Below are 15,723 nucleotides of genomic sequence, written 5' to 3'. Positions count from 1 at the left end.
GAACAACTACAAAAACTCTTTATTAAACTAAAGATAAACATGTCAGGCACCTGGACTCTAATCAGTATATTTATGACAGGCTGAAAAACTCTCATAAGAATCTCTCAGCTAGTGGGGCTGTTTTGCCAAGTCCACTGTGGCTGAGATAGGGAGCAAGAAAGCAAACCTTTTTGTCGGTTTGCAGGCTGAAAGCCGTTTCTCAAGACAACAAAGAAAGGAGACATCAAAGCCATAGGAGCTGAGATAGCTCCGCACCCCTTCAGAGGAGACCGGTGCAGCTGGTGCAATTAAAAAATGTTTAGAGATTACTTAAAGCATCATTATGGTGTTAGCCATGTCAAGCTCTCAATCGCCTGTTTTGAATAAGGGAAAATATGTTGTAAGGTATTAGGGTGTTTGTTATGTTTAAGAGGGGAACAGGCTGCTCAGCTATATTTTGAACAGAGCCTGCACCATTTTCCAAGGACTAGAGATTAATCACAGCTTATACAGCTATATTTTTTTATACAGCTATATTAAAACAAATGAGAAAATATATTTTCCCTAATATTAAAGCACTAAAGAAAAAAACATTTTCACTACTTCACTTTCTGTCTCTTGGGCTCATAATTACCTTGTGACCTTGGTGTTCTTCATTCTCCTTTGATCCAGGTGGGTTGAGACCAATTGATGCATCTTAGATGGCCACTTGTTAGCATTTAAGACCCCAGATGCCACACTTGAAAGTGGGATGCAGAATGTTTTCTTAGTAGAATTTATTTTGCCAATTGACTTAGATGCCCCCTGAAGCCATAGTCCGCCAAACCCCCACCCTTGCTCTGCTGACCTTCGAAGCATTCAGTTTATTCAGGAAACTTCTTTGCTTTTGGTCCAGTCCAGTTAAGCTGAGCTTCCCTGTATTGAGTGTTGTCCTTCCCTTCACCTAAAGTAGTTATCTATTACCTAATCAGTAAATAGCCCTCTCCCACCCTCCCTCCCTGCCCCTTCTCATAACCACAAAAGAATGTTTTCTTCCCAGTTTACACTGTTTCTCAAGATCTTATAAAAGTGGTCTTATACAATATTTGTCCTTTTGTATCTGACTAATTTCACTCAGCATAATGCCTTCCAGTTTCCTCCATGTTATGAAATGTTTCACAGATTCATCATTGTTCTTTTTTGATGTGTAGTTTTCCATTTGGAAAGAGACGATGGAAAAGCTCAATATCATCAGTCAGAACAAGGCCAGGGGCCAACTGTGGAACAGACCATTAATTGCTCATATGCAAGTACAAGCTGAAACTAAAGAAAATCGGAGCAAGTCCACGAGAGCCAAATTATGACCTTGAGTTATATCCCACCTGAATTTAGAGACCATCTCAAGAATAGATTTAATGCATTGAACACTAGTGACCGAAGACCAGACGAGTTGTGGAATGACATCATGGGCATCATACATGAAGAAAGCAAGAGGTCACTGAAAAGCCAGGAAAGAAAGAAAAGACCAAGATGGATGTCAGAGGAGACTCTGAAACTTGCTCTTGAGCATCGAGCAGCTAAAGCAAAAGGAAGAATTGATGAAGTAAAAGAACTGGACAGAAGATTTCAAAGGTCCTCTCGAGAAGACAAAGTAAAGTATTATAATGACATGTGCAAAGAGCTGGAGATGGAAAACCAAAAGGGAAGAACATGTTTGGCATTTCTCAAGCTGAAAGAACTGAAGAAAAAATTCAAGCCTCGAGCTGCAATAGTGGATTCCATGGGGAAAATATTAAATGATGCAGGAAACATCAAAAGAAGATGGAAGAAATACACAGAGTCATTATACGAAAAAGAATTAGCCGATATTCAGCCATTTCAGGAGGTGGAATATGATCAGGAACAGATGGCACTGAAGGAAGAAGTCCAAGCTGCTCTGAAGGCATTGGCGAAAAACAAGGCTCCAGGATTTGATGGAATATCAATTGAGATGTTTCAGCAAACAGATGCAGTGCTGGAGGTGCTCACTTGTCTATACCAAGAAATACGGAAGACAGCTTCCTGGCCAACTGACTGGAAAAGATCCATATTTATGCCTATTCCCAAGAAAGGTGATCCAACCGAATGTGGAAATTATAGAACAATATCATTAATATCACATGCAAGCAAAATTCTGCTGAAGATCATTCAAAAACGGCTACAGAAGTATCGACAGGGAAGTGCCAGAAATTCAGGCCGGTTTCAGAAGAGGACGTGGAACCAGGGATATCATTGCTGATGTCAGATGGATCCTGGCTGAAAGCAGAGAATACCAGAAGGATGTTTTCCTGTGTTTTATTGACTATGCAAGGGCATTCGACTGTGTGGATCAGAAGAAACTATGGATAACACTGCGAAGAATGGGAATTCCAGATCACTTAACTGTGCTCATGAGGAACCTTTACATAGATCAAGAGGCAGTTGTTCAGACAGAACAAGGGGATACTGATTGGTTTGAAGTCAGGAAAGGTGTGCGTCAGGGTTGTATTCTTTCACCATACCTATTTAATCTGTATGCTGAACAGATGATCCGAGAAGCTGGACTATATGAAGAAGAATGGGGCATCAGGATTGGAGGAAGACTCATTAACAACCTGCATTATGCAGATGACACAACCTTGCTTGCTGAAAGTGAAGAGGACTTGAAGCACTTACTAATGAAGATCAAAGACCATAGCCTTCGGAGTGGATTACACCTCAACATAAAGAAAACAAAAATCCTCACAACTGGACCAGTGTGCAACATCGTGATAAATGGAGAAAAGATTGAAGTTGTCAAGGATTTCATTTTACTTGGATCCACAATCAATAGCCACGGAAGCAGCAGTCAAGAAATCCAAAGACGCATTGCATTGGGTAAATCTGCTGCAAAGGATCTCTTCAAAGTGTTGAAGAGCAATGATGTCACCCTAAAGACTAAGGTGTGCCTGACCCAAGCCATGGTATTTTCAATCGCATCATATGCATGTGAAAGCTGGACAATGAATAAGGAAGACCGAAGAAGAGTTGACGCCTTTGAATTGTGGTGTTGGTGAAAAATATTGAATATACCATGGACTGCCAAAAGAACGAACAAATCTGTCTTAGAAGAAGTACAACCAGAATGCTCCTTAGAAGCAAGGATGGCGAGACTGCATCTTACATACTTAGGACGTGTTGTTAGGAGGGATCAGTCCCTGGAGAAGGACGTTACACTTGGCAGAGTACAGGGTCAGTGGAAAAGAGGAAGACCCTCAACGAGGTGGATTGACACTGTGGCTGCAACAGTGAGCTCAAGCATAACAATTGTAAGGATGGCACAGGACCGGGCAGTGTTTCGTTCTGTTGTGCGTAAGATTGCTATGAGTCGGAACCCACTCGACGGCACCTAGGAACAAGAACAGCAGTATTCCATTATGTGAATATACCATAATTTATTTATCCATTCATCCGTTGATGGACACCTTGGTTGCTTCCAGCTTTTTGCTGTTGTTAACAGTGCTGCAATAAACATGGGTGTGCATATATCTGTTCGTGTTAAGGCTCTTATTTCTCTAGGGTATATTCCGAGGAGTGGGATTTCTGGGTTGTATGATAGTTCTATTTCTAACTTTTTAAGGAAACACCAGATCGATTTCCAAAGTGGTTATACCATTTTACATTCCCACCAGCAGTGTATAAGAGTTCCAATCTCTCCACAGCCTCTCCAACATTTATTATTTTGTGTTTTTTGGATTAATGCCAGCCTTGTTGGAGTGAGATGGAATCTCATCGTAGTTTTAATTTGCATTTCTCTAATGGCAAATGATCAAGAGCATTTTCTCATGTATCTGTTAGCCGCCTGAATATCTTCTTTAGTGAAGTGTGTGTTCATATCCTTTGCCCAGTTTTTAATTGGGTTGTTTGTCTTTTTGTGGTTGAATGCTCTCCTTTTAATTTGTAGGAGATATTGAGTACTGTGTGGAGAAGGAGGGCCGCAGGTGGTCATCAGGATTCACCTTCTCTGCTTTCGTCTCTTGTAGCACATGTATCATGGCTGATGTTTTGTGACATTTTTCAAGAGTGCATGATTCAGCAGTTTACAAAATTCTAGGCAGAGGAACCAAAGCTTTCAGTGTCAGATTTACAGAGTGATTCAAACAATATCACTTCTTCTCTTTGTGTTTTATATTCTCCACTTACAAAATGGAGATTATAGAATTGTCCTTGAATATCTGTTAAAAGCATTGCAAAGATTTGTGCATATGTATCATTGGGAGTTTAAAATTATTCAGTTTAATTAAAAATAAGACTTTATTGAGCATCTTTTTTTGTGTGTACAAGACTTTTTTTTTTCACAAGGTGTTATTGATCATGTTAGGAAGACAAGACGTGGTAATGGATTAGATGTTTTGTAGAAAGAGTAGTTTTCATTTGCTGTCTGCCACAGGTTTTAAAGGAGTATAAACCACCCATGTAGAAAATTTCCTAGCATCTTCTGCTCTCAGAAGGGTGTATTCAGCTTTCAATAGAGTTCACGAAATGCCACTATAATACATTGTGCCTGATATTTTAATATATAAAATGGTTATATAATAAAAGGCTATATGTGATTTAATGTCAAAATAAGGAATACAGAAAGAATGTATTTTGTTCTGAGATAAATTATGGCAGATAAGTGAGTGGTAATTTTGGAAGATAAATGAATGGCAATATGGCTTAGTCCTGGCTTCAACCTTACTAGCTGTGTGAGCTTGGGCAATTTACTTAACCCCTCTGGGCATCAGTTTCCTTATTATAAAATGGGGATAATTATGGTCTAACTCACAGAGTTGTTATGAGGATTAAATGACTTAGGATATATACAGTGCTTGAAACAGTACCTGATTTATGTAATGTAATCTAAGTGCTGTTTTGCTGTTTGCTATCATTATTATTGCTATTAATTGATGGCGGCCCTCTAGAAGAGAGCAGAAATGAGCTAGACCTGAATGAAACTCTGCAGGACAAAAGAAATACCCAAGAAATGTAAGAAGTTATTTTTCTTCAGATATTCTTTCTAAGGTGGCTCAGGTAAATGTGGAGAGAATGCAGATGGCATGTTTGTACAGGAAGACAGGTGTCACACGGTAGTTAAACACGCAGATCGTTTGGACTTCCCCAGAGTTCTGCCCAAATCACAGCCTTGCCATAGAATCACTGTATGACTTTGCGTATAATCTTTCTAAGCTTTAGTTGTAATCTGTAGTACGGGGATAATAATGACGACACCTTATAGGATTATTTTGAGAATTAAAAGAGAGGATTTATGTAAAACATTAAGCACATTACCTGGCAAAGAAAAAAACTTTCAGTAAGTGACAGGAAAAAAAAAAAAATCTGTCGCTGTGGAGTTGATTCCGATTTATGGTGAATCATGTGTTACAGAGTAGAACTTGCTCCATAGGCTTTTCATGGCTATAACCTTCATGGAAAGATCCCTGGGTGGTGCAAAGGGTTAAGCACTAGACCACTATCCATAAAGTTGCTGGCTGAAGCCCACCCAGAGGTACCTTAGAAAACAGTTCTGGCAATCTATTTCCAAAAGGTCATAGCCTTGAAAATCCTGTGGAACAGTTTTACTCTGCACACATTGAGTCATCATGAGTCAGAATTGACTTGACGGCAACTACAACAACAATAACAACAAACTTTAAGGAAGCATACTGCCGGGCATTTCTTTCATGATACTGCTGGGTAGGTTCGAACTGCAAACCTTTAGGTTAGCAGTTGAGCACAAAGTGTTTGCACCACCCGGGGACCCTCAATAATTGATAACAAAAAAATCCAAACCCGTTGCAGTCAAGTCAATTCTGACTCATAGCCCCTAGTAATTTAGTACTTTTTAAAAGTAATTTTAATGTCATTGTTATCATTAGTATTATTCACATTGGATCATTGTGGGAAATAGCCCTAAAGGTACTGGGGAGAAAAAGAAAGGGGGAGTTGTACAAATTATGGCATACCTTTAAAAAGAATTTGGACTTGAATTTTATGGAGTGGGATGCCACTAAAGTCTTTTTGAGAGGAAGTGTGTGTGTGCGCGCACGTGTGTGTGCATGTGCCTGTGTGGGGGTGGGGGGGGAGGTTTTGACAATGACATGAGAGGGGCCTTGCAGAAAGCAGTGATTTGATTTCAAATTGATCTGTTTACACTGTGCAGATAATTTGGGGGTTGGGAAAGCATAGATGGGCATAAGGGAACAAAACAGTTTATACAGTTTTCAGCAATTAGAAGGAAATGAGTAAGAGAAAGAATATCTCAAAAAAAAAATTTCTTACATTTCTTGGGTAAATCGTATGTGCCAGGCACTGTGCTAAACCGTTTATATCGGTTATTATCAGTTTATGTTAACAGCAACCTTAAGATGGGCAATCCTGTTATTGTCTCCATTTTATACATGGGCAATCAGTGTCATAAAGTCATTACTGTAAATAAGTTGCCCAAGGTGACACAGATAGTGCAGTGGAGTCAGCTTGTCCCCCAATATCTGTTCTCACCTTTTTGCCATAATAATAAAAAGTTTCAGCTGGACGTGTGGCCACTCAGAGTAAATACCACATTTCCAAACCTCCCTTGCAGCTTTGTGTTGCTAAGTTATGGCCAAAAAAAAAAAAATGTATTGAGGGTAACTTTTGGGAACTTTCTTCAGAGAAAGTTGGCTTGTACCCTTTGCCCCTTCTTCCTCCTTTTTCTATTCTTCCCCTTTTTTTTTGTCACAGGCATGTGACAATTGAAGCTTGTCTTAGATCGTGAAGATGAGTACTGCACCCTAGGGATAGTAGAGCAGGAGGCTGGAAGGAGCTGAATCCCTGTGGGTTTAGGAGAGCAGAGCCTCCAGACCAGCCTTGGATTGCCAGCTTCAGACATTCACATAAGGGAGAATAATGAGTTTCTGTCTGGGATTTCCTGTTGTTTTCAGAAATTCTAATTCTCATTAACACAGATAACTAAAGGAAGAACTCATGCTTGGACCTGGGCCCTCTGACCCTGTGCCTATTGTAACCACTATGTGTACTGTCTCATTGAACTCTTGATCTTGGCAGTCCTCACATGCCCACCATTTTTTATAAAAAAAAAAAAAAAACAACTAGGGATTACTAAAAACTAACTGTGGCATTGCGGCTCAGAAAGCCAAATGCAGTGAGGTTAGGCACATGTCCAGAAATTATTCAGGAATTTAGTGGTGTATTCTCTCTACTTTCTTGAGTAAAAATCAAAAAAGAGAGAGGCTCGAAAGCCCTGCTACCTCCTGCTAGATGAGTTTTTTTGCGTTTCTTTTATCTTTGCAAAAATGTTCCTGATTCTGAGAAGGTCACTCTGGCACATAAATAAAGAAGTTGAAGTGTAGTTTTGTGAGTTGTGTGTTTGTTTTGTTTTTTAATTATCCAGAGCTGTAATTTATAAATGACTTTTGGAAAAATGAGGCTTGTCTTTAAATAAACTAAGGACCTGTGCAGTCAGTAAATTCTGGAAAACTTGATAGAAGATAAATGTGCTTTTAGAGGCTGCAGAACTACTACTCTATGATTCATATTTTGAGCAATAACTAAAAGATTTTTTAATGATATCAGTTGATCAGTTGCTGATGGGCAATCCTGGTGTTTGGCCAGAGCTGTTAGGACATGAACAGTGTTATATGTTTGAAGAAATCCTCCGCCTGAAATACTTTCTAAAGCAAACAGTTTAATCATCATCATTATTTAACCGTGATGGAGGGTGAGTAGTTTGGAGTGGGTTTTCAGATAAACTGGGATTTATTTTGCCTCTACATTGGACGGGTTGAATGATCACAGAGCTTTGTATCTCAGTGACCAGTGGATAGAGGAGTTCTGTTTCATAATCAGTGGCATGTGCATGTGATAAAAGGCTTGCTCCTGGAGTGTCTCAAGATTCTACGGTCTTTCTAAGTCATGTTCATTACCAGAGCTCTTCAGACAAGGCACCCATACAGTACAAAGGTGAATTATGTAGAACCTCAAATGGACAATACAATTTTGAAGTAATATGAATGCCTCGCAATTCATTAAGAATCATGTTATTTCAATTCTGGGAGCCACGTGAATTATAAACTGTATTTGCACTGCTTCAACATAGTGGTTTTATTTTAGGCGCAAACAGAAATACTTGCCCCCCCCCCCCCCACCAGGGATTAGTCTCAATTATTTACTTTGTTGAGATATTCTGAATCTTTCTTTAGGAACAGCTTGCAAATTAAAAAAACTGAACTCACGGTGTAAGAAATTTTAATGGTTATACTTTAAGCAAGGCTTTTTCTCTGCATTCTCAATCTGATGGGACTATGACAGCTTACAATGAAATATTTTCAGAAACATAGCCTGCTAAAGCAAACTGGGATCTAGGGGATTCATATATACATTGAAGTCTTGTGGTTAACGGACAGAGCATGGACTATGGGGTAAGAAGCCTCCCAGTCCTAGTTCTGTCTTGGAACTTGACTTTGTAAAATAGGAAATAAAACAGTGTTCCCTCTTGTTGAGAAGATTAAATGTGATGACATGCACAAGGTTCTTATAAACCTCAAAGAATGATACAAATGTTAGATGTTATTACACTTAGCCTGTTTTTATATAATATCTGAAAATTTTCTTTAAAGCCTCTAAACATTATGTTTTTAAGTACTTGAAATCAAAATATATAGTTCTTTTTAATAATTTATTTTGTTTTTATTGCTGTTGAGAATATACACGGCAGAACGTGCACCAATTCAACAATTTCTATTGATACAGTTCAGTGACATTGATTACATCCTTTGAGTTGTGCAACCACTCTCACCCTCATGTTTTTCAGGTTGTTCCTCCCCATTGACATAAACTCACTGCTCCCTAAATTTCCAATCCGATCTTTCGAGTTGCTGTTGTCAGTTTGACCCCATATAAATAGTTCTTTAAAGGAGACATGCTCAAAACAGACATTCTTTACTACTTAAGCCAAACTATTGTTAAGTTTTATGAAGACTTCAGGGGATATTTTTGGTTTGAAGATTACCTCAGGGCAATAGTTTTAGGGGTTTATCCAGCCTCCATGGGTCCAGAAAATCTGGATTCCATGAGAATTTGAAATTCTATTCTGGATTTCTCCCTTTTTGATCAGGATTCTCCTATAGAATCATTGATCAACATGCCCAGTAATGCTAGCTGGACACCAGTACATATAGTTTTAAAAGGATTTATTTCTCAAGTCATGTCTACTCAAGGAGAATGGATGCACTTGGTTGATACTGGCTGTACTACTTTTGCAGTGAAGCTTAAGGCAGAAAATTAAGATGAAAGTCTCATAGCTTTCAGTTGAACACACAGAGCCATTTTCCTCTTTCAGTAGTCCTTATATAGAATCATAGCAGCTTGGAGCCGGAAGAGAATTTGGTGATTAGTTAAGCCAATTCCTTCATTTTATAGTTAAGTAAACTGAGTTCCAGAGATGAAGCACTTTTCCTAAGGACATGTGCTAGTAAACTGCAGAAAAGGCAGTTAAAGAACTTCCTGCATCCCAAGTCAGTGCTTATTTCACTTTGCCATTATTTTTTAAATCATTGATTTTAATATATTTAAAAATTTTAAGGTCATTTTCCACTGTCAAGGGACCATTTGAAATTAAATCCGACTTCAAAAAATGTTACCATTAAAGGTACCTGGGAGTCATAAGTGCTTAAGAGAAAAAAGTTTAGAAGAAAGTAAAAACCAAGCCCAGTAAAAGCCTCATTAATCTAAACTCTATTAAGCAAGGATTGTGAATAGTGCCTGAACTAAAATTTGCTTTTGCTTCCAGAATTCTTTCTTCATTGCCTATGCAAACTAATAACCTGAGCAAGATTAGAAAGGAATGTTTTAAATGGTTAAAAGAATAATTCTGAGCAGCCTTCAGTAGGAGGGAATATACTGATTAACATGAGAGACATACTAATTACAGGCAGCCTTATCTGGTCATTACAGCAGGTCCCCTACCCAAACCCAGTGCCCTCAAAGGGCCTTTCTTTTTAGGGGGGAACCTGAAAGTAACACATTTGCTTTTCTTTACAGTTATTCAGTAATTAAGAATTCCACAAATTTAAGTCATTTTCTAATGGCACTGCCCTTGTTAAACAATTGGCTTGAAATCAAATAACTGTAGATTTCCTGATATATAGTACATAGTAGATGCTAATGTATGAAAAAGAAAGATGGTGGCTAAGTTTGTTAGAAAGCGTTATCCTTTCTAGTGTTTCCACAGTATAGTTTTGTTGAGAAAATAACAAATGTATAATCTTTTACCTTTATTCTTATTTATTGATTCAGGCCTGAGGCTCATATTGATCTCTGTTCCTAAGTTAATGGAAGTAACAACCTTCTTAGATCTCAAGACTGTTCTTTTTTTTTCTTTGATGGAGCAAGGGATAAGAAAATTTGTCTCTTCTATTGATGTGAAGATTATAGCCTTACACAGAAAGGAGATATCAGCAGTTCCATTTTTCAGAGACTATAGCCCATATTTAAATTGCATCAGTTTTGTTTTGCCCCAAGTAGGACAATCAGATATTCAAATGATATGTTATTCTTGTTACTTAGAAAAAGACTAATTATGTAGGCATCGTTATATAGGTATTGATGTAGCGTCTTTTGTTCCCTGTTGAAATAGTCTGCTTAGGTATCATCAGTACCAAACAACTGGTTAGTGGTTGTGCCATTTAATTTTTATCATGTTTTATTTTTCCTGATCTGTAAATAACATTAAGCAAAGATGAAAACAGTCTGTGGTTCAGACTTCATCATTTGGACCTAAGAAACCAGTCAACCTTTTTTCATTAGGTAGAAGGAAACCCATTGCCATCGAGTCGATTCCGACTCACAGCGTCTCTGTGAAACAGAGAACTGCCCCATAGGGTTTCCAAGGAGCGGCTGGTGGATTTGAACTGCCAGCATTTTGGTTAGCAGCCAAATGCTTAACTACTATGCCACCAGAGCCGCAGATGGAAGGAAGGGTGAACTGTATTCGCTCTTGTGTCTTTCTGCCTCTTTCTTTTTAAAGTTTTTATCTGAATGGAATAACTCCTTGCCTCGGTAATATATTTGGTCCTTGGCTTGTTTTTTCCTTTCTACCTTTTTCTAGACCCCAAAGGAATGTTGTTTTGATATATGTTATGCCCAGGAAATAATTTCCAACTCTTAGGTCCTTCTCGTTAACACAACCAGGTAAGAAGTAGTACGAGATTTAAGTTGCAGAACATTGTCTGCATCTGCTTCTTCCTGCCATCACTCTGTTGGACACTACTGCCCAGAAAGTCAGCATCAGTCTCCTTGTTGCCATAGCCAGGGGAGGTATTTTAGTTTTTAATTAGATGTATCTGTGATATTTGATGCTGTTAAGCACTGTTCTTGACACTTCCTCCTCCTTTGATGCCCTTATCATTATTCTTTCCTAGTTTCTGTTTTCTTTCTCTCAGACATTTGTGCAACAAATATTTATGGAGCTACTTGCTAGGTCCTGTGGATTTAAGTGGTGAACAAAGGCACATTCCCTACCCTCGAAGAGATTACTATTAAGGAAGGAGAGAGGCAAGTAAGGTGTAAACAACTTTAAGCTTTCATCCCTGCTAGTCTGTGTGCCTGGGGTTATCTTCTCTCATTCTCTATCTCTCTCTGTCTCTGTCTCTCTCTCTCACACATACACACACACCTGACTCAAAGTATTATATTTGAGGATTGAAAAACATAGCTCAGATATTTAAGGAGTAAATGCATAAACGTTTTCTTTTATTGCAAGGCCTGGGTTCTAATCTTGCTCTGCCATTTTTCCAGCCATGTGAATGAGTTATAATTGAACATCTCTAGAGCTCTTTTTTCCTCATTTTTAATAATCTGTGTACTTTATCTCATTGCTGTGAGCATTATATGATTTAGTAATATTATAACAAGATAAAGTAGTTTTACTTCCTTCAGCTCTTTCTCCTTGGTCCCTTCCTGGCTCTTCTTCCTTGTCTCTCTCCTTTTCTTTATTTCTTTCCTTTTCTTTCTACTTCTATTTCATTCCTTTCCACCAAGGGTGGAAGTATATTTTAATATTGTACGTAGACAATGCAGTTTTACATTCACAGTTCTTAACTTGTGAAATGAGTTTTGTTTTTTATTTCATTGCAGGGGGGAAGAATATACAATATTTACGCATAGTGGTTTGGGGGGGTTGTTTGTTTTATTTTTGTTTTTTGGTATGGTCCATAGTAGGAAGGGAAGAGGCATATTGATCTTCAAAGGAAAATGCTGTGTTTATCTGCAGTTTTAAAGCCCATATATCCACCATCTAGATTCTTCTGTAAATATTTCATTATACTTCCTTTATCATGTATACATCTATCTACTGATACCTGTATTCCTCCATCAACCTATCCTATATTTTGATGCATTTCAAATTACGTTACAGACATGAGTACAGTTGTTTAACTTTTTAAAAAAGTGCCAGTTTTCCAAAGTGGTTATACTATTTTAGCCTTTGTTTCTGACCCTTCTAATTATTTGCCAACTCTATCCATAGGGAATACTATGGGTAGAGTCTCAAGTTTTACCTTATCACAGAGTGCAGGAAGTAAGACAAGTAAACTGGAAAGAAACTTCATTCTACTAAAAAAACTATCTGAAAGAGCTGAAGACAGTTAGGAAATGGAGAAATTTTAAGCAAAGTCTTATATATAAAATTTATATATGGGAAAGCTTTGTTAATAAAAAGAAAAAGCAGCAGATATATGACTGGTAAATCTGTTGTTAGCAAACCACAGATAACATCTTAAGAATCCTATGCTTAAAAGATGCTTGATTTGATAATTAAGATACTTATAAATGGAAGTTTGTTATATTTATAGCTTTCTTTATTGTTTATATTTAAGTATGGTTCTCAGAGAGCTTGCTTGGTAGATTACTCTGTGTTGGGATTGAACTAGATGATCTCTAAAGCCTTCTCCGGATCTAACACCCTATGATTCATTGATTATGTGAATTAATTCTAATTATTGAGGTTGAATTCAAATTTACGCACCAACCACTAGGGCCAAAGATGAAGAAATAGAAGATTTTTTCAGCTGCTACAGTCTGAAATTGATTGAACAAGCAGTCAAGATGCATTGATAATTACTGGCGGTTGGAATGCAGAAGTCAGAAACAAAGAAGAAGGCTCAGTAGTTGGAAAATATGGCCTTGGGGATAGAAACAGTGCCGGAGATTGAATGGTAGAATTTTGCAAGATCGACAACTTCTTCATTGCAAATACCTTCTTTCACCAACATAAACGGCAACTATACACATGGACCTCCCCAGATGGAACACACAGAAATGAAATCAACTACATCTGTGGAAAGAGATGATGAAAAAGTTCAATATCATCAGTCAGAACAAGGCCAGGGGCCAAATGTGGAATGGACCATCAATTGTTCATATGCAAATTCAAGCCGAAACTGAAGAAAATCAGAGCAAGCCCACGAGAGCCAAAATATGACCTTGAGTGTATCCCACCTGAATTTAGAGACCATCTCAAGAATAGATTTGACGCACTGAACGCTAGTGACTGAAGACCAGACGAGTTGCAGAATGACATCAAGGACATCTTACGTGAAGAAAGCCAGAGGTCACTGAAAAGACAGGAAAGAAAGAAAAGACCAAGATGGATGTCAGAGGAGACTCTGAAACTTGCTCTTGAAAGTCGAGCAGCTAAAGCAAAAGGAAGAATTGATGAAGTAAAAGAACTGAACAGATGATTTCAAAGGGCCTCTCGAGAAGACAAAGTAAAGTATTATAATGACATGTGCAAAGAGCTGGAGATGGAAAACCAAAAGGGAAGAACGCGCTTGGCGTTTCTCAAGCTGAAAAAACTGAAGAAAAAATTCAAGCCTCGAGTTGCAATAGTGAAGGATTCCATGGGGAAAATATTAAACGATGCAGGAAGCATCAAAAGAAGATGGAAGGAATACACAGAGTCATTATATCAAAAAGAATTAGTTGATATTCAACCATTTCAAGAGGTGGCATATGATCAGGAACCGATGGTACTGAAGGAAGAAGTTCAAGCTGCTCTGAAGGCACTGCGAAAAACAAGGCTCCAGGAATTGATGGAATATCAATTGAAATGTTTCAACAAACAGATGCAGTGCTGGAGGTGCTCACTTGTCTATACCAAGAAATATGGAGGACAGCTTCCTGGCCAACTGACTGGAAGAGATCCATATTCATGCCTATTCCCAAGAAAGCTGATCCAACCGAATGTGGAAATTATAGAACAATATCATTAATATCACACCCATGCAAAATTCTGCTGATGATCATTCAAAAATGGCTACAGCAGTATATCCACAGGGAAATGCCATAAATTCAGGCTGGTTTCAGAAGAGGACGTGGAACCAGGGGTATCATTGCTGATGTCAGATGGATCCTGGCTGAAAGCAGAGAATACCAGAAGGATGTTTACCTGTGTTTTATTGACTATACAAAGGCATTCGACTGTGTGTATCATAACAAACTATGGACAACACTGCAAAGAATGGGAATTCCAGAACACTTAATTGTACTCATGAGGAACCTTTACTTGGATCAAGAGGCAGTTGTTTGGACAGAATAGGGGATACTGATTGGTTTGAAGTCAGGAAAGGTGTGCGTCAGGGTTGTATTCTTTCACCATACCTATTTAATCTGTATGCTGAACAAATAATACGAGAAGCTGGACTATATGAAGAAGAATGGAGCATCAGGATTGGAGGAAGACTCATTAACAACCTGCGTTATGCAGATGACACAACCTTGCTTGCTGAAAGTGAAGAGGACTTGAAGCACTCACTAATGAAGATCAAAGACCACAGCCTTCAGTATGGATTACACCTCAACATAAAGAAAACAAAAATCCTCACAACTGGACCAATGAGCAACATCGTGATAAATGGAGAAAAGGTTGAAGTTGTCAAGGATTTCATCTTACTTGGATCCACAATTAACAGCCATGGAAGCAGCAGTCAAGAAATCCAAGTACGCATTGCATTGGGCAAATCTGCTGCAAAGGACCTCTTCAAAGTGTTGAAGGTCAAAGATGTCACCCTGAAGACTAAGGTGTGCCTGACGCAAGCCATGGTATTTTTAATCACATCATACGCATGTGAAAGCTGGACAATGAATAAGGAAGACCGAAGAAGAGTTGACGCCTTTGAATTGTGGTGTTGGTGAAGAATATTGAATATACCATGGACTGCCAAAAGAACGAACAAACCCGTCTTAGAAGAAGTGCGGCCAGAATGCTTCTTAGAGCATGGTGAGACCGCATCTTACATATTTTGGACATATTGTCAGGAGGGCTCAGTCTCTGAAGAAGGATATCATGCTTGGCAGAGTACAGGGTCAGCGGAAAAGAGGAAAACACTCAACGAGGTGGGTTGACACAGTGGCTGCAACAATGAGCTCAAGCATAACGATTGTAAGGATGGAGCAGGACCGGGCAGTGTTTTGTTCTGTTGTGCATAGGGTCACTATGAGTCGGAACCGTCTCGACGGCAGCTAACAACAACAACAACAACAGCATTGAGGTTGAAGATAATGTCTCATCTTGGATCTATAAAGGTTATATAGAGTTGTCAAATAGCAGTGTGACCTCCAGGAATGAAATCTGGTGAAGAATATTGTCAATACAAGGACTGATACACATTTGTCATCACACATATACAATGTCATAGCATTATTGAAAGTATTACAAGAGATAAGGTACAT

The 15,723-nt window shown here is 38.5% G+C and overlaps 1 protein-coding gene across 16 annotated transcripts in view; it reads left to right on the top strand.

The window, feature by feature from the left end:
• The window catches only part of RABGAP1L (RAB GTPase activating protein 1 like), a 785,265-nt gene that overhangs the window by 416,110 nt on the left and 353,432 nt on the right, over window positions 1–15,723 (top strand). The window contains exon 14 of one of the 16 annotated variants that reach the window (XM_064276622.1): window positions 1,170–15,723. This exon is cut by the window's right edge and continues 14,289 nt beyond it. The exons of the other annotated variants lie outside the window; for them this stretch is intronic. Coding sequence (XP_064132692.1) covers window positions 1,170–1,322 — 153 coding nt within the window. The 3' untranslated portion in view covers window positions 1,323–15,723. The remainder of the gene's footprint in view (window positions 1–1,169) is intronic. 16 annotated transcript variants of the gene reach the window in all.

The sequence above is a fragment of the Loxodonta africana genome, chromosome 25 (assembly GCF_030014295.1).
Source record: "Loxodonta africana isolate mLoxAfr1 chromosome 25, mLoxAfr1.hap2, whole genome shotgun sequence".
In the NCBI taxonomy this organism is placed as follows: Eukaryota; Metazoa; Chordata; class Mammalia; order Proboscidea; family Elephantidae; genus Loxodonta; species Loxodonta africana.
This window is presented reverse-complemented; position numbering and strand designations above follow the sequence as displayed.